The following is a 23,361-nucleotide window of genomic DNA, read 5'->3' on the forward strand; positions in this document are numbered from 1 at the left end:
TCATTAGCTGTGGGGTGGTGCTGGATGGAGCCACAGCCCAGCCAGTTTCATCTGTCACCTGGCCTCCGGCTGCTAAACTCCCTTCTTGCTCCGCCCAGCGGCCAGCTCCACCACCACACCCAAGGCCAGGCCCCATGACCGCCATCTGGTTGACTGCCCAGCCCTCGAATGGCCTCCTGCCTCCAGCCTCCCATTTCTTCCTTGCTGGCAGCCAACTGGGTTGTTCTAAAACACAAATGTGACCTTGTCGTTCCCCCGCTTCAAACTTTCAGTGCCTCCCACTGTCCTCCAGGTAAAGTCAGACCCAGACCCAAACGGTGACATCGGGGCCCCTGCCAGCCTCTCCTCCGCCCCTCTTCCCCTCGCCCTCCCCTGACCTTTCACATCCTCATACTGGCCGTGCTCCCCACTACGTCAGGGCTCACGTACGTGCTGACTCCCTTTTCCCGTTTTGCCCCACCAAGCGCCAAGGATCCTCAGACCTCAGCTAAAACCACACTTCATCAGAGAGGTCTTTCCTGTCCTCACCTCCCCCAGCATCTTCCTCTTGATCGGCACGTGTATTATTATTTCGTGGGGTTATTTGTTTAACTTAGACCTTCCTCTGCGATGACAAGCACTGTCCTCATTCAACGTGACATTCCTAACGTCAGGTGTAATGGGCGCTCAGATGAGTGCCTGCAATGTGCAGAATGCTGTCCTGGGCACCGGAGGGGACCGTGAGAGCAGGCATCCACCTGGCCCCTGCAACTCGGCTGGCTCGTGCCTGCAGTGCCACACCCACCTGACTCCCCCATCGGAGAGCAAAATCTCTTCTACAGTGTCTGCCACACAAAGCTCCCTCTTGCATACCTCCAGGAACGGGGTGCTCACCACCTCCCCAGGTCATGGTGCCGGATTGGACCCAACAGCACCACAGGCAGACAAAGGAGTGTCCCAATGCCAGCAAATAGGCAGGGAGCGAGAAACAATTACAAAGGGATGATAAAAACAACCAACGCTTCCATTCATCGTGGGCTCATGCTGTACCCAGCTCTGCCTCTTTCGCCCTCCCCGCAGCCCCGCTTTTGGAGGGCACTCATGTTATAGGAGAGAAGACGCAGGCTCGGTGAGGTTACATGGTCCACCCAAGGTCACACAGCAAGTCCGAGGCAAAGATAAGACCCCCCACTAGGCTCTGCCTGCTGCAGAGCTGCGACACGCCGCACCACACACCGCTGTCCTCCCGGCCTGTCCCCTGGGTTCTTCCGGTTCTCCAACACCAGAGGGCTTCTCTACTGTGCCCGCTACTCGCCCACCTGCTTTTGTTTTTCTCAGCAATATATTATGAACATCTTTCTTTTAAAATTTTATTTATTTTTTAGAGAGAGGGAAGGGACAGAGAGAGAGAGGGAGAGAAACATCCATTGGCTACATCTTGCACGCCCCCAACTGGGGACCTGACCCGCAACCCAGGCATGTGCCCTGACTGGGAATCGAACTGGCGACCTTTGGGTTTCTAGGCTTAGCTTTCAGTCCACTGAGCCACACCAGCCAGGGCATGAACATCTTTCTATGCGCAAGAATGTTTAATTCTACTCGTTTTTAAGGGCTCCATTATATTCCATTGTATGGCCCATTAAACTATTTCCCTATGGCTAGAGGCTTATTTTCTTAATTAGATGAACTTCTAGAAGTGAAATTACCGGTATAAACCTCCTTTTGAGGTTTCAGACACACGGTGACAAAGTGCCCTGGTGAAATGATTACAGCGGCCAGCTTCCTCCTGGCACTCGCCATGCGCATGTCCCATGTCCTAGTCAAGAAACCCTCGCCCTACTACTAATTAATACTAATGGCCCCTGTTAACCAGTCTTATTATTGCTTTGTTCAAGTACTTGCATTTCAGTAATAAAAAAGTACATAATGAAAAATTATATATAATTTCAAGTACATGTCCGTTTTAATAGCGCACACACGCAGACCCTTGCACTGCGGTGACTTGTGCACAAGCCCCGCCCCCGCCTCGCCCCGCCTCGCCCCGCCTCGCCCTGCCCCGCCCTCCGGAGCGCGAGGCCCTCCGAGCAGGGTCCCCGAGCCAGGCCCAGTTCCTGACTTCCTGGCAAGTCCGGGAGGGAGAGACGTTTGCTGCTGAGCCAGTGGTAACAGTCACTCCCAGTTCCTCTGGGGTCAGCCAGGAGGGGTGTCAGGCTCACCAACCCCCACCCGTTTCTTCCATGTCAGGCTTGGTTTCCTGCTGGGCTGAAGCTACCCCTCACCAGCTGGTGATTCAGAGCCGGGCCAGGGTGGCAGCGCTAACCACCCAGGCCTGCGAGTGACTAAGCTTGCGGTGAGGCTGGGCCGGGCCTGTTGGGGTGGGGCCGCCTCTGCCCAGCCTGGCCCCTCTTCCTCTCCCTCCCTCCAGTCTTGCTGATTTCTGCTCATCGGGCCTTCCAGACAGAATGACAATAATCCTGAGTTTTGAATGCCAGAGCGTCCCCGGGGTGACGGAGACTTGGCGTCCACCCTCCTAGGGAACAGAGCCTGGAGGACAGAAGCTGTCGTTGCTCATTGCTGGGGAGGAAGAGAGAGAAAGTCCAAGAGGAAGGAGAGTGGAGGAGGGAGGGAGTGAGAGAGAGAGAGAGAGAGAGAGCGCGAGCACGAACTGCAAAGAGAGCCCAGGGTGGCTGCTCCGTGAACGAGCACTGATCAGCGACCCAGGACATGGGGCATGCGAGGACTGGGCTGTCCCACCCCAAACAGCGTGTCCATGAGGAGTGGCAAACTCAGTGACAACAGTCTGGAGCCAGGGCCCCAGCTGGCCTCGCAAGTGCAGCACAGACTGGATTCAGCCCCGTTGCCCAGTCCCTGGGGCAGCTCTGCGGAGGGCTTGGCCCGTGCGCTTCTGCAGGGAGCCCTGTGAGCTGAGGCAGCTGCAGGGATGGCTCCCCTCCCAGGGTGCACCTGGACATGTGTGTAGGGGGCTGTTTTGGATCATCACTATGTCTGGTGTCTGTCGGGGTGGGCAGAGCCGGCAGCTGGCATTTAGCACCTGAAGGTCAGAGATGCTGAGCATTCCACTGAGGTGGCCAGTCCTGCCCAGGGACAAAATGCTCTCCCCGCACCCCCAAATCCAGGGCTGCAGCCCTTCTGCTGCCTGGTCACACTGTGAAGAGGGTTGTTCTGGCTTCGGAAGCACCTCCCAAGTTTCCAACCGGTTTTAAGATATATTGTCTCCTTCTGATACATGAAAAGATGCTTAACTTCACTGGTTACCAGGGAAATGCAAATCTAAACTGCAATGAGATACCACCTCACACCTGCTAAAATGTTAGTATCCACAAGAGGAGTAATACCAAGTGTTGGAGAGGTTGTGGATAAAAAGGAGCCCCCTTTGCTGCCGGTGGGAACATAAACTGGTACAGCCACTGTGGAAAACAGTGTGGAGGGTCCTCAAAAAATTAAGCATAGAAGATGGTGACGACACCCAAGTGCCATCTGAGTGCGCGTGCTGAGACCCAGACTCGGTTTCTGGGTTGCCGCCCGGCCCCGTGCTCAGTGAGAAGAGGGCGGACTCCGGGAACCGAGCATAAGTGCACTCCCAGCTGGCCCGAGCCTGCCTTTCTGGGTTCGCATTTCCCTCTCATCTCCGTACCGGACTGCGTTTGGAAGCTTCATGCTTCCTTCCGCAGTGCCCGCACTGGCAAAGATGGACTGAGGCTAGGCTCCTGTCTGGCGCTAATCAGAAAGCCTGAGCGAAACGCGTTTTAGTGAAAGCATCCGTGCTGTAGCGGGTAAAGCGACTTGACTAATTCCGGCACTTTCGGCAGCTCCCAACTAGGTTTCCCACATCCACGCTGCTGGGTTTCATGGTAGGTGTCAAGTAAGACTAAACAGGTGTTGAACTGGTCTCTATCTCAGAAAAGGGCATCCTTCATCTCTGGTAAAGTTCTGCACACCTGAGTTAAATTCTCTCTTCACCATTTAGCTCTCTTCTGAATGGTCTCTTGGCCTTGGCCGGCAATGCTCTTATAGCCTGCCGTTCCCCTCCCTCCCTAAGCGTCTTTAACTCGATACATTCTAGACCCACCAATGACCTTGAGGCATCCTGGATTATCCAGCAGGTGAGCAAGTAGCCTGTGGGTTTCCTCACTGGATTTTATTTTCTCTTTTACTTACCCTTAAAAAAAAAACAAGAAAAAAAATAAGAATAGAGCTACCATATGACCCAGCAACCCATCTGGGTATCTACCAGAAAAATGTGAAAACACTTATTCATAAAGATATATGCACCCCTATGTTCACTGCAGCGTTATCCACGATGGGTAAGACATGGAAACAACCGAAGTGTCCATCAGTGATGACTGGACAAAGAGGACGCGGTGCGTGTGTACAGGGAAACCCCACCCAGCCACAAGAAAGGATGAAGTCCTGCCATTTGTACACATGGACAGATCCTGAGACTATCGTGCTAAGCAAAATGTCAGATGGACAAAGGAAAGAAGTAAAACTGAAAGAAACAAATAAACTAACAAGACAAAAAAAAACCCTCATAGACAGACAACAGGACGGTGGTTACAGAGGGAAGGAGGCAGGAGGACGCAGTCAGTAAAAGGTAAAGGGGTCAAGTGCATGGCGATGGCAGGAGACTTGACTTTGGGTGGTGAACACAATGCAATCTGTAGATGATGTATTGTAGAACTGCACGCTTGAAACCAGTATAATTTTATTAACCGATGTGACCCCGACACATTTAATGTTAAAAAGACACATTGTCTCCCTAGGCTTGGGCCTTTCCTGGCCAGGGACACAGCAGTTGTTTCCATCCCTCATTTAGTAATCGTGACGGTAAGGACACGGGCATGACAGCCTGCGCGGCCCCTGCGTGTCGGGCGCGTGCCAGGCATTGGGTGTGTTATCTTCATGGTAGCCCATCACTGGCACTATCTCCATTCTGCAGAGGAGGAAACGCAAGGTCCGAGAGGGGAGGGCAGTCACAAGGGTGGGAAGTCGGGAAATCCGCTTTACCACCCAGGTCTGCCTCACACCAAAGCCCTAATCGCCACTGGTGGGACAGATGGGGAAACGGACGCACAGGCATTTTCACGGCTTCCTAAGTAGCCACTGGCAGAGCCAGGCAGAGCCATGGTGTCTGATTCCTTTAATTGGGAGTCTTCCATCTCCACCACTGGGCCGGGGGCCCATGCCTGTGAATGGATGCAGGGCTGTTTAATGGGAATAAAAACCCTTGCCCTGGCTACTGTGGCTCAGTGGACTGAGCGCCGGCCTGCAAATAGAAAGGTCGCTGGTTCAATTCCCAGTCAGGGCACATGCCTGGGTTGTGGGCCGGGTCCCCAGTAGGGGGCGTGCAAGAGGCAACTGATGGGTGTTTCTCTCACACATCGATCTTTCTCTCCCTCTCTTTCTCCCTTCCTTTCCCTCTCTCTAAAAATAAATAAATAAATAAATAAATAAATATTTTTTAAAAAAAGAGTTAGGTGGACAGTTTCTTCCTTTTCTTGTCTTTTATTCATTGAAGCCTAATTTCCATACCTCAAATGCACAGTTTTCAATGAGTTATTACAAAAATGTTTTTGCAGCTTTATTGAAGTAGAATTAATGCAGTGTAAACTGTGCACATTTAAAGTGTAAAAATTTGATGATTTTTGGCATATGAGTACATCTGTAAACCACCAAAGCAATAAAGATAGGAAGCCAGCACCCCCAAAAGTTCCCCTGGTCCTTCTCCCCTCGCCCCCCAACAGGCAAACCATGCAACAGTGGCGCTGGTTTCCATCGCTCTGCACGAGCTTGCGTTTTCTAGAATTTCATATAAGTGAATCATAGAGTATCACTCTTTTCTGTCTGGCTTTTAAAAAACTCAGTATCATTATTTTGAGATTCACCCCCACTGTTGTGCGTATTAATAGCCCCTTCCCTCTTATTGCCGGCTTGTATGACCCTGTGTAGACGTGCCCTAGTTTCTTATTCCATTTGCCTGTTGATGACCATTTGAGTTATTGCCAGTGTTAAGCTGTCACAGACAAAGCTGCTGTGAACATTTGTGCGTAGCTTGATGAATTTTGAGCTTATTTATATGTGCAACCATCTCCCAGATCAAGACACGGAATATTTCCAGCACCCCAGGGCTCTCTGATGCCAGGCCCCATTCCCCAAAGGCAACCACTGTTTTGACTGTTATCACCACCAGTCAGTTTCGTTTGCCCTAGAACTTCACATGAATGAAATTAAACAGCAATGCAATACATTTTGGTTTGTGTCCGGCCTCTTTGGCTCAGCATTATGTCCCCGAGAGTAAGCCACGTTGTTGCTTATGTCAGTAGATTATTCTTGTTGTTGCTGAGCAGTGTTGCACCGTAGACACACACCCCAGAGTGTTTATCCATCCTCCTATTGCTGACAGTTTGGGGCTCCTATAAATAAAGACGCTGTGAACAGGCTTTAAAAAATATTCTATTTAGTTATTTTTAGAGAGGGGGGGAGGCAGGGAGAAAAGAAAGAGAGAGAGAGAAACAATGTGCGAGAGAAACATCTATCAGTCGCCTCTCGCACGCCCCCAACCAGGACCCGGCCCACAACCCAGGCATGTGCCCTGACCGGCAATCACACCAACGATCTTTCGGTCTGCAGGGTGACACCCAACCCACTGAGCCACACCAGTCAGGGCTTAATTAATGCTTTTTGAAAATAATAATAATACTGAGGTGCCAATCCTCATACCGTGCCCATTGCCTCCTGCCTCTCTGGGAGCAACTGAAGGGGTGCTGTGTGATGATTCAAAACCCCGGGTTTGGGCCCTGGACAGTGCGGCTCAGTTGGTTGGAGTGTCATCCCGTAAACCAAAAGGTTGCGGGTCCAATTCTCAGTCAGAGCCCATGCCTACGTGGTGGGTTTGGTCCTAAGTCGGGCAGCCTATGGGAGGCAACCAATCGATGTTTCTCTCCCTCTCTCTAGCCCTCCCTTTCCCTCTCTCCAAAATCAACAAGCATGTCCTTGGGTGAGAATTTAAAAAAAAAAACGGTTCAGGTTCAAACGCTCTGGGGTTTGATGCCCGGCCTCTCACTGCCCTAGGAACTGGGAGAGCTCCTTCGCTCACTGCCCCTCCGCTCCCCCGTTTATGAGACGGGGAACGTGCCTGCCTAGTTCTTGGGGTCAACTTCACAATGAACACGTTGGCGCCCAGTAGGTGATGGGCTGTGATTCCTCTGTTCGCCCTGTCATCCTTACCCATTGTTTCTTGGTCACGGAAGTCCCCTGGGGACTGGGAGGGAAGTGGCTGTGATCTGGAGCAGACCTCGCAGTATTCCTGGGTTTCACGACCGTAACCGTCCTTACGGCAATCCGGTCTGCCGGTTACCAGCGCGGTCACGCTCAGGTCCCCGTCCGAGGCAGCAGAGCCCATCTGACCTTGTGACCATCCTTGTTTTCAGACTGTCGCTCAGAATCGAGCCAGGAAGCAGCTCTCCAAGACTCGTCTCTTCCAAGGAAGACCTCGCAGGTATTGTAGCCACACGGAACCGAGTGGGGGCGCGCCCGCTAGTGGCCCACATGCGGCTGCCGGCGTCAGTCCTGCCTGTGGGGCCAAAGGGCGCGCAGTCCAGTTTGCAGGTTGGCGGGCTCAGCTGTCCCTGCTCACGGCCCTCCCACACCAACGTGCCTGGGCTCCTGCTCCCACGGAACTCCTGGGGGACACCCCTGGGCTGGGGCTCCCTGGAGGAGCCTGGGACCTAAAAGCCCCAAGAGAGACAAGATCAGAACCCCAGGTTGGGGGCACACACAGGGTAAGTACAGAAACCCCAGGGTCTCCTCCGGGTCACCTGAGCCCTTACCACCAGGCCCAGGGCCCTGGAGCTGACGTGCCCTGGAGGGGCGCACAAGGTGCTGGGGCGTTTGGTGCCACAGATGGCTCAGCTCCCTGGAGCACCAGTTCCGTTCACATATTTGGGACACACACACAGTGATTAAGGACCCGGCCTACACCCTAGGTATGTGCCCTAACCAGGAATCGAACTGGTTACCCTTCAGTCTGGGGGACGACACCCAACCCAACCCACCAAGCCACACCAGTCAGGGCGATGCTACAAACATTTGTTACAAGTGTTTTGTGGACACAGGTTTTCATTTCTCCTGGTGCCCGGGTCATAGCTAGGAGTGGACTTTCTGGTTCACCGGGGAAGTATGGCTTATGACTACAAAGTGTCAAACATCTTTTCAAAGCGGTTGTGCCATTTTATACCCCCACCAGCAGTGTCCGAGAGTTCGACCTGCTCCTCATTCTTGCCAAGTTTGTTATCGTCAAGCCTTCTAATTTTAGCCTTTCTGGTGACGAGCGGTGGTATTTCACGTGGTTTTGTTTCGCATTTCTCTCATGACTAACGACTCATCGTGTACGGCATTCTTTGACATGCTCACTGGATTGTATTTTTCCTTTAAACTTTGTGTTATGACAGAAGTAAAACACACGTACAGGTAAGACATTCAACTACAGAAATATATAAAGTACAATGAAAAATTTTTCTTTGTACTCCTAATCTCACTCCCTGGCATTAGCTACCAGTTTATGGTATAGCATAAACAGGTATCATTGAACACACACACACGTTTACTTTTTCTTTTACCCAGAAAAAAAATCCTCTTATTTTTTTTAAGATTTTATTTATTTCTTTTTAGGGAGGGAGAAAGAGAGAGAGAGAGAGAGAGGAACATCAATGTGCGGTTGCTGGGGGCTGTGCCCTGACTGGGAATCGAACCTGCAAAACTAAAATCCTCTTATTTTTATGGGGCACAGGCTACATGCAGATTTTAGGGTAAGGGACTGGCATGCATCATAGCGCTGAATCTGCACAACAACTGGGATAAGCAGATGAGGAGACCAGGCCCCAGAGAGTTAAGATGGTTGCTATGGCCACACAGCTCTTACATGACAGCACTTACACCCAGGTCTCTAACTTGGAAACCACAGGTGGGTTAACTGAGATGCTAATCTCTTATAACCTCAAATTCACTCACTCACTCATCTGTTCTTTTGTTCATTCAATGAATACTCTTGGAGCCTATGCCCAGCCCTGTCCCGCCTTTCAGAGCCACAGGTGAGCTGAGCAGGCAGGCAGGTAGAGGGACTGACGTCCTCTAGGGAGAAAGGGCTCTGATGGGAGAAGTAGGGGGCGAGCCTGGCCCACAGGTCGGGTGAGGAAAGGGTCCTGGAGGAAGTGATCCCGGAGCGGTGTGACGGATGCTCAGAGGAGAGAGGGCCAGTCTGCAGACACAGCATGTGTGAGAGGGGGCATTCGCAGGCAGCACGTCCCTTCCCGGAGGCAGGACTGTGGCGACGTGGGGGCAGGTGAGGAGGACGGCATTGGCAGCTGGACCTGTGACCACCTTGAGGAGCCCGGCTGTATCCTGAGCACAAGGAAAGGGCTGGAGTCACGATTTTCAGGTTCCAAGGTTTTAGGATGTAATTTCCTTCCCTCCCCATCCTACCCGATCTGCTTGCAGGGAGCACAGTGTCTGCGGGTGGCTCAGAGGCCACTCAGGAACCAGGCTCCACAGCTGCTCCAGGGGCAGGTGCCTTGGAGCAGGATTCGGGCTGCCTGGTCCTCCAGGAAGGAACCCATTGCCCCCTAGTGGTGACCAGATGGAAATCCGCCTCCTGCAGGACTTGGAGAAATGGGGACAGGGCAGTGGTCCACAGGTCCCGCTCCTCCCCAAGGCCTCCCAGCTCAGTCACCAGCACTGCCACCCACCCGGTTGTTCCACCAGGGCTCCCCTGGGACCCCCTCGTTCTCTCATTTCACCCCATCGCTGCCAGTCACCCTGTGGCTGCTCCAGGCCGATCCTCCCTCCCTGCTTCCCCCAGTCTTTGTCACAGCCTCCCAGCTGGTTTCTCTGCTGTCCCTCTGGGCCACTGCACAGAAGCCAGGGCAATCTTGTATGATGATGATGATGATGATGATGATGATGTATCTAAGATATATACAGTAAATGGCACAAATCTTAAGTGCGCAGCTTGATACATTTTTGTGTATGCCATCACACATGGAACACCCACCCAGGTCAAGACACAGAACATTTCCAGCCCCAGAAGCCCCCCCGGTTCCCCTCCCCGCAAAGATAACCAACATTCTAACGTCTATCATCCTAGGTCAGTTTGGCCTGTTGTCCAAGTGAAAGAAATGAAGGTACCATATAACGTGCAGGCTTCTGTTTCTGGCTCGTTCCACGCAGCACCATGTTTTTGAGATCTACCCACGGTGTCGTATGATGCATTGTGCTTTTTTTTGTCGGGCAGTATTCAGTGTGTGCGTGAGCTACCTACCGTCCATTTGTCAGTTCCACCCCTGAGGGACCTGTGGGTTGCTTCCAGTCTGGGGCTATCAAGAATACTCTGCGCCCTGGCTGGTGTGGTTCTGTGGACTGAGCACCAGCCTGTGAGCCAAAAAGTCGCCAGTTCGATTCCCAATCCCGGCACGTGCCTGAATCGTGGGCCAGGTCCTCAGCTGGGGGCGTGCGAGAGGCAGCAGATCAATATATCTCTCGCACATTGATGTTTCTCTCCCTCTCTTTCTCCCTCCCTTCCCCTCTTTCTAAAACATAAATAAATAAAATATTTTTTAAAGATTTTATTTATTTATTTTTAGAGAGGGAAGGGAGGGAGGGAGGGAGGGGGGAGAGAGAGAGAGAGAGAAACATCAATGTGCGGTTGCTGGGGATTATGGCCTGCAACCCAGGAATGTCGTACCCTGGCTGGGAATCGAACCTGGGGCACTTTGGTTCCCAGTCCGCGCTCAATCCACCGAGCTATGCCAGCCAGGGCTAAATAAAATATTTTTAAAAATACACTGCTATGTACCTTCCGGTACAAGTCTTTCGGTCGACACACGTCGCTGCCATTAGGCTCACGCCCGGAAGTGGAGCGGCTGGGTCACAGGGGAGGCACTGCCGCGCAGCTTTCCAAGCGGCTGCACAGCTCACGGCCCACCAGTCATGCGTAGTGTAGCCTGATCTTTCAAGCTTTCTATTTGGAAATAATTTCCAACACACAAAAAGTTGCAAGAATAGAAAGAGTACAAAGAGCATATTTGTATGTCCTTTACTCGAACTACTATTGTGTATCAGGGGAATCTAGCTGTATATCTGTGTATCTGTCTGTCTGCCTGTGCTCACTCGCACCCATACACACACAGCATGGGATTCTATGTACACACACATACATAACAGTGGCAAGTTACACGTATGGATGTGCGTAGTTTCTCCGGAACCATCTGAGTGCAGACTTTATACATCAGGCTTCTTTATCCCTAAACACTCCAGTGTGTATTCACCCAACATGGGGGTGTTCTCTTCCGTAGCCTCAGCACGGTTTTCAGCTGCAGTCGAGTTACTGTTGATTCGATGCTCTTTCTTCACTCTGCCGCTCCCACTGCTGTGTTACGAACTGCCCCATAAGCACCCCGCCAGCCTTCTGCTTGCTCCCGCGCAGGGTGTGGTCTAGGAGCAGGCGCAGTACTCCGCAGGCCCGTCTGGGCAGGCTCTGTCAGTTGGGAACATTTCCATTGAGCTCCTTTGCTCTTATGACTACAGCGGTCATTCTCACCTGGGAGCAATATTGGCCCTTCCTGGGGACATGGGACAATGTCTGGAGACACCATGGGCTATCGCAACCGGGAACGTATTACTGACATCTAGTGGGTGGAGGCCAGGAATGCTGCTGAACGTCCTGGAGTGCCCCAATGCCAACAGTGCCGAGGTTGAGAAACCGTGGACGAGAGTGGTCTTTGAAAATCGTGACTCACATCCCACCACCTTCCTGCATAAATCCCTCCAATGGCTTTTCATTGTTCCCAGAATAAGAGCCAACCTCCTTATTGTGGCCCACTAAGCCCTCCGAGACCTGGCCCCAGACCTCATCACCTCCCTTGCTTTCCCTCCTTCCCTGCTGGTCAGCCCCAACGGTCTCCTCTGCACATGCGCCCATCTTGCTCCTACCCCGGGGCCTTTGCATGCCCTGTTCGCTCTGTCTGAGACACTTTTCTCCCAGATGTCCACTTGGTAGGTCCCTTAGCATTCTGGTCTCCTCTCAAACGCCCCCTTCAGAGAGGTCCCTGACAACCCAGATTTTCTGCCATTACCCTTCATAAGTGTGTTTTAATGACACCTTTTGTTATCCAAACTTCCCTTGTTTGTTTAATTACATGCTTATTGATTATCTTCCTTACCAGAGCGAATGCTTCATGATGGGGGAGAAATCATTAACCATCTCCTTCACTTCTGTATCCCATGCACCTAAAACAAGCCCTGTCACACAGCAGGCACGCAAAAATACTTGTTGAATATGCAAATGTGGCCTAATGATGACAAGATGTGGCGTCGATGGGTGTGACTTTCTTCAGCTGTCCTGAGTCCGGGTTCATCTGACACCAGCTGCCTCTGCCACGCTGCCCAAGTTCAACCCCGAGATCAGAGTCGTGTACCTGAAGTGCCCCAGGGGAGAAGTTGGTGCCATGTCTGTCCTGGCCTTCTAGATCAGTCTCGTGGGTCTGTCGCCAAACAATATTGGTGGTGATATTGCCAAAGCAACCAGGGACTGGAAGGGTCCCAGGATCACAGTGAAACTGACCATTCAGAAGAGACAGGCCCAGATGGAGGTAGTGCCTGCTGCCTCTGCCCTGGGCATCAAAGCCCTCTGAGAACCCCCATGGGGTAGAAAGAAGCAAAAAAAAAAAAAGAAGAAAAGAAAAAAGAAAAACAACACCCAAAACCCTTAAGCACAGTGGAAATACCACTTTTAATGAGATTGTCGACATTGCCCAGCAGATGCGTCAGCAATCCTTTGAACTCTCTAGAACACTGAAGAGATCCTGGGGCCGGCCCAGGCTGTGGGCTGCAATGCCGGTGGCCGCCACCCTCATGACATCATAGATGACGCCAACAGTGGTGCAGTGGAATGCCTGGCTAGTTGAGAACTACAAAGGAAAATGTTTCAATGACAGATTATTTGACTCCAAACTAACTAACTAACTACCTAAATAAATAAATAAACGGGTGTGGGGCCGGGCAGACCTCAGGCGGAATCACCGCTCTGCCACTCACCAGCTGTGGAGCTCTGAGTAAACGACTCTGCGTCTCTGAGCCTCGGGTGCCCCATTGGTACATGAAGGCAAGAGCGGAGCCTCTACCACAAGGGTGAATGCTTGCTGGGTATTGCTGGGCACGCGGTAAGTGCTTGCTGGCTTACTATTTGCGGTTCAGACGTAGAAGAGGGAGCAGGTGTGGGTGGGAACTGGGACGGAACCCATCCACACTCTTTCCTTCCCATGGTCCCAGATGCAGTCCTTCTCTTGGCCATTTAAAGCTCTTGTAACCCTTCTTCCTTTTGCATTTTTCGTGTGCCTCCTTACTCAACGACTCCCTGAGGGCAGAGACACTCCCTGTCTGTTTATTGCAGCACAAGTGGCTTAGAGGAGCTAGGAAGATAGGAGGGAAGGAAGGGAGGGAGGAGGGAAGGAAGGATGGAAGGAAGGGAGGGAGGGAGGGAGGGACAGAGGGAGGGAGGGAGGAATGGAGGGTTTTGCCTGCATCCTTACAGAAGAGGTAAGGATCGCTGATGAGATGCCAGCACTGGGCTGGGGGAGGAATGGGAATGGAAGGACATGAGGTTCTAGTCTAGGGTGCAAAATTTAAGGATGGGGTTGACAAAAACCTTAGAAATTAAGACAAATAATTATTTGACATAATATATTTTTAAATATTTATGTATTGGTTTGAGAGAGACAGAGACCGACAGACAGATGTGGATTTGTTGTTCCACTTATTGGTGCACTCACTGGTTGATTCTTGTATGTGCCCTGACCAGGGGTCGAACCCACAACCTTGGCGTATCTGGATGATGCTCTCGCCAACTGGGCTACCCGGCCAGGGCTGATATAATATTTTTTTAATTAAAATCAGTGCCAACAATCCCATGATGAACCAAACTTTTCAATGAAATGAGGATTCATCACAGTACTGTACCAGACACATATTGGAGCCGGGGGAAAAAGGAAGAAAAACGATGCTGTTATCCTACTCCTGGCCATCAGGGTCCTGCTGTTCCTCCTGCCTACCTACAGGGGGTGGTGTCGGCCTGGTTCTGGAAAGTTCTCCCAGCTTGGCCTTGGCTTTCCAGATCTGTGGAATTACTTAAAGTAGAAGCTGACCTGGCCGGGTGGGCGTTCTGTGATCTTGGGTAAGTCCTTTCTCCTCCCGGGGCCTTGGTTTTCCTCTCTGTCAGGGGCTGGGAGCTCACCTCTCATTTCTAGCTCAAACATCTCAGCCCCGAGTCCTCATTCACCCTCACTCTTCACGCCACTCCATTTGGAATGTAATTGTTTTCACGTTAGCACCCGATCGCTGTTTCTCCTACACCATCATCTGATTGACTGCACACCCAATTACAGGAAACCTGTGAGTTCCCAAAGGGCAGGGGCTCCGTTGTACAAACCTGTGGGCTTCCCGGTGTGCATAGCATGATACCGGTGCTCACTCGACACGTACAGATTTTTTTCTGGTCAAAAAAGTTATTCATTGTTTTTTCTTCTTTCATCTGTTTATGTAGTGAATTAAGCTGACTGTGTCCCTAGTGACAAAATCTTCTTCTTGGGGGTGAAGAGGATACCCCAAAAGTGAAAATGGCCTATGGTTTTTCTTTTTAAAAAAATGTGTTTTGGAATTAATGTTAGTTAAATGGGTTGGGAACATTCCCTATTTTTCTATAATCTAGAATAGTTTGTATAAAAGGAATAATCAGATCTTAGATAAAGCTCAGCTGTAAAATCATCTAGGCCTGGTGTCTTTTTTTCACCTCCAGCTTTTTAATTAAAAAATTCACATCTACAGAAAGGTTGAATACTGTTCATCTAGATTCAGCTATTGTTAATATTTTATCACATTTGTGATAAACTCTCTCTCTCTCTCTCTCACACACACACACGTACACGCTCATACTCTACTTTGTACTGTGTCAACTTAGTGGGAACCAAGTTTCTTAGAATTCTCTTCCCTGTGTGGTTCCAAGTAAGGTTGGCCACAAATTAAATTCACTCCAGATTCGGAAGGAGCAGCCACTTTTTGTGCTTTGTACTTTGGTGGACGGCCTCAGGCTCTCCTGCAGCCGGCACGTGGTTGTCATTGAGCTGCTAACTTGCCTTATTACTGGTTTGGGGCAATACCAGGGCGTGTGTCTTCTCTGGTTCCTGCTAGGTCTCCTCCTTCGGCTTCTCTGCGTCCTGACCAGGTATGCGTGCGCCTCTGCAGCAAAGGACACCAGATCTCCTGCAGGTCACCGGTGTCATTGTGGTTGGAGAGGGTGAGGGACAGATGTGTCCTTGCTCTCCCCCAACACGCCCACCTCTCCTTTCCTACCACCTGGAAGGGTAGAGGCCTTGCACGGTCTGTGCCACCAGCACCCACAATGGCAAAAGGCCAGTTCCTGTTACCAATCCCTTATTTTATTCCACGGATAGCAGCCATGCTTCTCTGAATCAAACACACAAACACACACATACAACATGAAAAAAATTATTGATTTTTGAGAGACAATTATTGATTTGTTGTTCTGTTTATTTAGGCATTCATTGGTTGATTTTTCTATGTGCCCTGACCAGGGATTGAACCCACAACCTTGGTGTTTCAGGGTGATGCTCTAACCAATTGAACTACCCGGCCAGAACCTCATCATTTTGTTTTCCCTCTTTGCTTTCTTTTCTCAGACTTACCTTCAGTTAAGCTTTTCTCATAGTATGTTTTCAAACAGATTTTATGTGTCCTTTTAGTAGTTTTTCCATTTCACGAACATCAACTTTCATCTTATTTTTTCTCTTTCTTTCAATTTGTATTGCTGGTTTTCTGATTTCTTGGGTTGAATACTTAATTCACTTATTTTTAGTCTTTTATTCATAATAAATATTTAAGGCCGCATACTTTATCTCTTGTGTAATGAAGAGTGAAGAAAACATACACAAATCTCAACCCCATTAAGTCCAATCACGCCACCCAGGATTTCCCTGCTGTAGTCAGAGGGGAAGCAACGCAGGAATCAGGAATGGTGGCATAGTAATAGCAGAGCACTTGATCTTGCTCATCAGGGAAGGAGACGTGCACTGTTTCCGCGTGAGGCCCATTCAAAGATTGGGCCAGCAACAGGGGTAGCGAGGTGATGAGCTATGGATCTCATAGAAAGTGTGCTAATGTAGCAGGAGATTCATTTGCAGAGTAAAAGATGTCATTTCTAAAGCAATAAAAAAAAAAAGAAAAAACAGCAAGGGGGAAAAAAGCAAGGTGTGACCCAAGCAGAGTGTAGAAGGCCAAGTTCTGTCTCCTCTCTTCCTCCATGAGGCCCCATCCGTGGGAAGTTTGGGGGCATGGGAGTGCTTGTGGCTTTCAGTAAAGCACGGCAAAGAACTACTTAGCAATATGCTTGAATAGATACTGGGCAGCTATTCTTTCACCCCAGAAGGCAGCAGGCATTTTTAGGTCCCAGGGTGGGATGTTGCAAACAGATGGCTTAGGGTTGTTGGGGATCCACGAAATAAAATAACCGCTATTTTTGTTTTGTGTACTAAACAACGGCTCAAGCACTCCTCTGCATGCGCAAGGCATGGCTGTGATGTGTTGGGGGTGTGGGGGGTGCTTATCACCAGCTGGAGGAAAGGTCACAGCCTGAAAGCAAGAGAGGGAAGCCTTGAGGGTTAAGAGGACAATCGTCCCCCCCATCATCGCCATCACTGGACAAGAGCAGTTCCAGTGTAGGGGGGCAGGGAGATCCCTAAAGTCCTGGGCAGTGAGTCCTGAGCTAGTTCACAATCGGACCCCACCCAAAGTCCACTTCCTCTGCTCGCCCAGTGACATGGCACCTGAGATACCTCCAGGGTGGGCAGGTAGTGAGAACGGGAGTCAGGTCCCCAAGATGGACCCCCTTGTCTACCCGCTTCCTGGCTCAGGGGAGAGTTAGACACCACGGTGGTTCAAGACAGGGAGCCCATGACCCAGCTTATGCGCTACATGGGAGACGGGGAAACTGATGTTCACGAAGGAGGAGGGACAGGCCGGGGCCACCAAACAAGGCAGCCCTTGAGCCTGAGCTTGGACTCCTGGCTCCCTCACTGCTGAGTCATTCTCGGTCTGCCATAGGGAAGGCTCTGGGCCCTGACTCCTGCAGGGTGGGGTGAGGGGTGGGGGTGGAGGCTGCTGTCAGGCGGGTGAGTGGGGGAAAAGCGGAGGTGGGAAGACAGCAGACAAAAGAAGAGGGAGGGAGGAGGGCAAGGAGAGGAGGCAGGAAGCTGGAGGGGCCAGAAAGACAGCCTGTGTTTAATTTGAGCTGAGATGGGCGGGCATCCCTTCCTTTCCCAGGCTGCCGAAAGCTTCCTGGGGTCCGCTTTACACCACAGGGGTGGTGGGGGCATGCGTGATGAGGAACCGAAAATGCCCCGTCACAGGCTGGGGTGAGGGTTACGGTATTAATAAGTATGACTCCACCTTGGATCTAACCATGGAGCAAACAACCTCCCAGACACTTCTGAGCCAGAGCAGATTCAGATATCACGGGGCCTGCAGCTTTGACAATATGGGGGCTCTCTGTGAGAAAAAGAAAAAAATTACAGAAGTAAAATTAGGTACAGAGCCTTAGAAGGAGCTGTGCTTCACAGAACCCCCATCTCCCTCGTGCTCTATAGTCTAAGTCCCACCACTCCCGAGGGCAATGGGGGTTTTTGCATAAAGATGCACCCACAAACCATCACCCAGATCAAGACAGGATGCTTCCAGAGTCCCAGGGTTCTTCTTCAGGGTTCTTCTTGCCCTCTGAGCAAGGCGTGTGCTCTGCAGTTGGGCACAGCTGGGGTGCTGTGCATGTCTGCTTGGCCTTTTGAGTTTGAGAACCTGACCTAGGATTTTGAAAATGGAGCCTTTTGGATAACGTATTCCGACCTTGAACACAAAAAACTTTTAACTCGTTCTTGGGGGTAAGAATGTACCAAACAAAGCCCTGGCTGGCGTGGCTCGGTGGATTGAGCACGGACTGTGAACCAAAGGGTCGCCAGTTCCATTCCCAGTCAGGGCATGTGCCTGGGTTGCCGGCCAGCTCCCCAGTAGGGGGTGCACAAGAGGCAACCACACATTAATGTTTCTCTCCCTCTCTCCTTCTCTTCCCCTCTCTCTACAAATGAATAAATAAAATCTTTAAAAAAAAATGAATGTACTGAACAAGTACGCAGGGCCAGCTGCTCTTTCTTTGTTCAGGGCATGGCACAGTGGGGTGGCTGTGATGGAGACAGTTACTTTTCCATTCTCTTCCAATGAGGAGGCAGGGCGCCAACTGAAACCCCCATTGCTGTATTTACAGCCTTGTGGCGTGTCACTTTGGACCTAACTAACAGCTAAGATTCACAGGGCCCTTACTAGATTCTCAGTATTAAAGATAAATATTATCTCGTTGAACTCGTTAGAAACTGTCCCTAAAAGAATGTGGCAGAATCTCAAGACCCATCAGCCAAGAGGAGAGGGTGAAGGTGAACATGAAAAAAAAATGTAGCTGCTGCTGCTGCTGAAAAGGGAGGTAGGTGCAAGCCCAAGACGGTCAGAGGAGAGGCCAAACTCCAGACCCAGGGCTCTCCAACACGCCCTGCGTGGGTGGTGTGTGGTGCGTGGTGTATGGGGGGCAGGGGGGAACCCAAGTTAGTGGGTCCGCGGTATCAGTAGGTCTGGTGGAGGCAGTTGCACCCCGTTACTTCTGTCTCATCTTGGTCTACCCCATTGCCTATTCTGGCTAGCTTGTTCCTCTCTTCTCGGTTCGCAGTCCCTCCAGGCCGCTCCCTGCCTCTCTGGCCTGATCCCAGCTCCTCTCCGCATCGGTCTTCCCACCTGCGTGGCTCCTGGCGCAGTGGCCAAGCCCTCATGTGACGGATGCGTGAATCACAGGACTCTACCCACTCCAGGCAACAGGCCCGCACTCGGGCTCTGCAGAGGCTGCAGGCCGCGCATGCGCAGCAGTAGGCGCACCTGCGCGCAGGAAGGGCTGCGCTGTGGAGCAGCCCAGAGCATCCCGCGGACGCACCGCTGGGTTCTGCCCTCATGCGGGGCTGGGCTCCGGGTGGTGGACCCGCTTGGTCCCAGACTCCCGAGCATTCTGGCTTGGGCGCTCCCAGCAAGCTTGTTCAAACAGCCAAATCTTTCCTTAGGTCAGCGTGCTGGGGCTCCGCCCGGGGCCTGGGCGTTCTCTCCCGGGCGTCAGGAAGTCAGAGCGTGAGACCCAGGTCTGCACTTAGACCCGCTTGAGCTTGGGCAAGTGACTCGAGCTCCTTGCGCCCCTGGAAAATGGAATGATAATAGCGTCGACCTCGTGGGGCCACAGTGAGAATTCAATGAAAATACATGAGAGCCCTTTGCCAGGTGTCTGGTGTATATCAAATGCATATGCAAATAAACAATACAGAGCTAAGGGTAGTGCCGCGTGAAGACTGAAGGAGGATTTTCCCTTCCGGTGTAGGTCATCCTCCTGGCCCCTCAGAGCCACCGTGGGAGAGGCCCTGAGGCTTCATTGCCTCTGTCCCAGAGATGCAGGAACCACGGCTCACAGATGCCAGAGATCTCGAGTCAGGTCTTGGATTTCCCATCCGGGGAGACTCCAGTCTGCCACCTCGCTGTCAGGGGTTCGGAGTGAGCTCACCCCCTCCGCTCTTTCCACCCTCCTGTTCAAAGTGACACCCATTCTAATTATTGCCATTCCTAGTGAACATCTCAGGTACACATCCTCAGGAAGGGACTTCTTTTTTCTCTCCTTCTGTAGAAAATAAGGAGCTGCTCTATTTTATTTGCTACGAGGAGGTCTCACACAGATTCCAGGCCACCCAACGGTCCCGGAGCCCTGCAGCAAGGGCTGCCCCTGGGGGCTGGCCTTCCCGCTCTGCCCCATGGAGTCTCTCCCCACTAGTCCCACTGACCTCTCTCTGCTCCTGGAGAAGCCGGACTCCTCTCCGGCCCTTGGTCTTTGTGCCTCCTGTATATCTGCCTGGGACACTCTCCCAGTTCCCTCTTGCTCCCTTGTATTCGTCTCAGGAAGCCTGTCCTGACTGCACTCTGCCCCATACCCCTTGGTTGGGTACCCTGTCATTTACTCTCACAGCACCTTGTCCTTCCACTCCAGCACTAATTAAAACAGTACCCCAGTGCTGTGTGTGACTCCTTGCTTCCTTTCTGTCTCCTTTGCTAGAATCCCGGCTCCTTGAGGGCCCTCTCGGCTGACATGCGCCAGGTGGCTAAGGAGGGAGCACGCACGCAGCATCAGAAGTGCATCTTAAGTTCCCTCGCATTTGCAAACTATCTCCTTCTTCTCCAAAGGACCAAGACAATCAATATCTTCCTTGGGTAAAAGGCTGAACCCAGACATAAAGAGATGTCAGATGAATACTTTCTGTGTCTGAAAAGCTGTAGGAAGCTTCTGTTGGGGTATGTTGGGGTAGGGATGAGAAGATGGTCACACTTTCACGACCTGGGGCTGGTGGCTGAACTAGGACATGAGCCTCTTGTCCTCGTTGTTCACTGCATGACCTTGGGAAAGTCCTCCCTTAGGCCTCAGCTTCTTTACTTATGGCTCAGTATAAAACAAGGGTTCAGAATTCAGATTCTAGAATTGGATCTTTCCCTGGTCACTTACTAGCAAAGTACTTATCTTCTCTGAATTTCAATTTCCTTATCTGTAAAATATGTTTCTATTTCTTAATACTATTAAGGAAAAGACCTAGCTCACAGAGCTCTTTAAAAAACTAATGAGCATTTATTGATTTTGCAACGACTAGCTCTCCTATCCTTTTTTTTATTTCTAAGGGGCTCTATTCATATTTTTTAAGACAGAGGTGAACCCTGTCCCATATTTCAAAAAATAATCTCCCCCATCAACAAAGAAATTCCAGCAAGAACTGACCAGGGACCGCTTTGATAAATGTGGACTCCAGGAAGGAGACACTGAGCCCAAGAGTAGTCCCGCAGCACATTCTTATCACATTTGGGAGTTAAAAATTCCAGACTTGGAGCACGCCAAGACTGGGGTTTGAATCTGCCTTGTACACGGCTGTAGCTCCAATGCCCAGAATAGCAGCGCACATACAGCAGTGAGATACCGATAAGTATTTGCTATTGAATGATACACGGCCCGAGAGCAAGTCTAGCGCTCAGTTCTCTGGGCCTGTTTTTTTTTTTTTTTCATCTGAAAATGGAGATGAAAAACAATGCCCAGTTTTTGTGAGAATTTCATGAGATGACTCATGTCAGGGGCTTAGCATGGAGCTTGACACCTAACAGTTCGGTGAACGGTGAATTCACGGATAGATACCCAGAGAGACAGAGATGGTGTCAATAAGCCAACGGCACGTTATGTTGGGGCTGTGCATATAACTAATAAAAGATCTAGCCGCCGAGTGCCTTCTGTGGGAAGGGGGAGAATGAAAGGCTACCAAAAAGAGGAAAAACAGAACCTGCTGGATTGCAGGAAAATGGAGAGTGTGAGTAGCGTGTGGCCGGGGATTCAGCTGCGGAGGCAGCGCCGGGGACTTTAGGACCTCGCGCTCCGGGAGCGCGCACTTTGCCGGGGGCGCGCGGCGCGTGAGGTGAGGGGGAGGGCGCGGCTCTCGCTCCAGCCAGAGGCCGCCTCGCGCCCAGCCGCATCTCGGCGGGCGGGGCCGAGCCCTCGGGCCGCAGTGCGATTGGCGTAGGCGCGCGGGTGACGCTAACGGCTGCAGCAAGACCCCGCCCCCGGCCGGCCCCGCCCCCGCGCGCGCTCGCCTGCGGGTCGGCAGCCTCGCTCTGGCTCGCTCGGCGCCCCCGCGCGGAGTCCGAGCGTCATTCGGTCCCTAGAGCGGCTTCAGGGCGGCGGGCTGCAGCCTGCGGAGCGCGCCGACCCGGGGAGGCGGCGGTGTCCGCGGGCGTCGCGCGAGGAGGCTCGGAGCCCGAAGACTCGCGCAGCGCGATGGCACCCATTGGCCTCAAAGCCGTGGTCGGAGAGAGTAAGTGAAGTCGGGGTCCTCTCCGCGGGCAGGGACTGCGGCTGCCGGGGAGGAGCCCGGCGCCGTACCTGCCCGCAGCGCCAGGGCCTCCGGGCTGGCTGCTCGCCCCGCCCGGCCGGGGGCTTGCAGCTGGGAGGGCTCCGTTATTCCGGCGCCGCCCTCCGAGGGAAGTCCCTCCGGCCTCCTGCGGCCCGCGTCCGCTTCCCTTCTTCCCTCGCTCTTCCCTTCCCGAATTCCACCCTCTCCCCCTCCCGCCCCTCTGCACCCCATCCCCTCTCCTTCTGTCCCTCGCCTTTATCTCCATCCCTCCCCTTCGTCCCCGCACCTCTCGTGCTTCCACCCCCTTCTTCTCCTTCTCCTTCTCCCCATCTCTCCCCTCTTCACCCCCATTCCTTTCCTCTTCACTCCATCCCCCCGCCCCATTTGTTTTACCTCCCCCTTCACCTGGCCTTTACCCTCTGCTGTTCGTTACCCTCCCCTTCTGCTCCCCATCACCCTCTTCTGCACCTCATTCTTCACTCCGTCACCTTCCCCCACTTCCCTTCTCCCCTTCTTTGCTTTCTTTATTCCCTAAGCCCCCTGCTTCCACTCCTTTTTCCTTCTCCAGCCCCTCCCTTTTCCCCCACCCTCCTTCGTGAGTCGTGATGAGCGAAATCCCGGCCTGGGCCCTCCTCCCCCCCTCCCCTTCCTCCGCCCTCTCAGCGAGCCGGAGCCGCGGTCCCCGGCTGCAGAGACCCACCTGGGAGCGGCTCCGCGCACCCGCCGGGGCCGCTCCTGGCCGCTGGAGAGTAGCCAGATCTCCAGAGGCTTGGCTCTGCTGGGCAGAGGCCGCCTCTCGCCGCCTCCGGTTCCCGGGTCTCGGTTTCAAGGGCGGGATCTTCCCAGGGTCCTGAACCCTCCTAAATCACACCCGTGACGCGGAACGCCGGAGCGCGCGGCGGGAGGAGCGGCCCTGCCCAGCACCGCAGTCTGCAGTCCCCGTGGTTGCGCGACTCAGCCCCGGCTCGCCTGAACGGACGGCTCGGGCTGTTCGAGCCGCCGTTGCAGGGAGGAAATGGTTGTTGACGGGTGTGGATGAAAGGCTCGACGAGCATGGATTTTAAAAAACAGATCGTGGGGAGTGCCGCCCGCGGCGGAGTGAGGGCGGATGTTGGCGATAACGTTTGGAAAACGGCGTCCTCCGTGCTGAGATTGGCGATGTGTAGACGGACTGTGCCTCTTCGGAATTTGGCTACTTCCTCAGCAACAAAAAAAAAAGATGTGCAAGGGTCGCTGTGGTTTTTGCTACTACCTCTTTTGGAATTAAGAGAAAATTAGAACGGGGCTTTTC

General features: G+C 52.3%; 1 protein-coding gene across 2 annotated transcripts in view; it reads left to right on the plus strand.

Moving 5' to 3' along the window:
• Positions 1 to 21,829: 21,829 nt before the first annotated feature.
• The window catches only part of STXBP1 (syntaxin binding protein 1), a 61,983-nt gene continuing 60,451 nt past the window's right edge, over positions 21,830 to 23,361 (plus strand). The window contains exon 1 of one of the 2 annotated variants that reach the window (XM_045845994.1): positions 21,830 to 22,031. In XM_045845994.1, the coding sequence (XP_045701950.1) occupies positions 21,995 to 22,031 (37 nt within the window). In that variant the 5' untranslated portion in view covers positions 21,830 to 21,994. The remainder of the gene's footprint in view (positions 22,032 to 23,361) is intronic. The other variant, XM_045845995.1, reaches the window with a different exon arrangement.

This window comes from Phyllostomus hastatus, unplaced genomic scaffold (genome assembly GCF_019186645.2).
Source record: "Phyllostomus hastatus isolate PE091 unplaced genomic scaffold, TTU_PhHast_1.1 phas_contig_495, whole genome shotgun sequence".
NCBI lineage: Eukaryota > Metazoa > Chordata > Mammalia > Chiroptera > Phyllostomidae > Phyllostomus > Phyllostomus hastatus.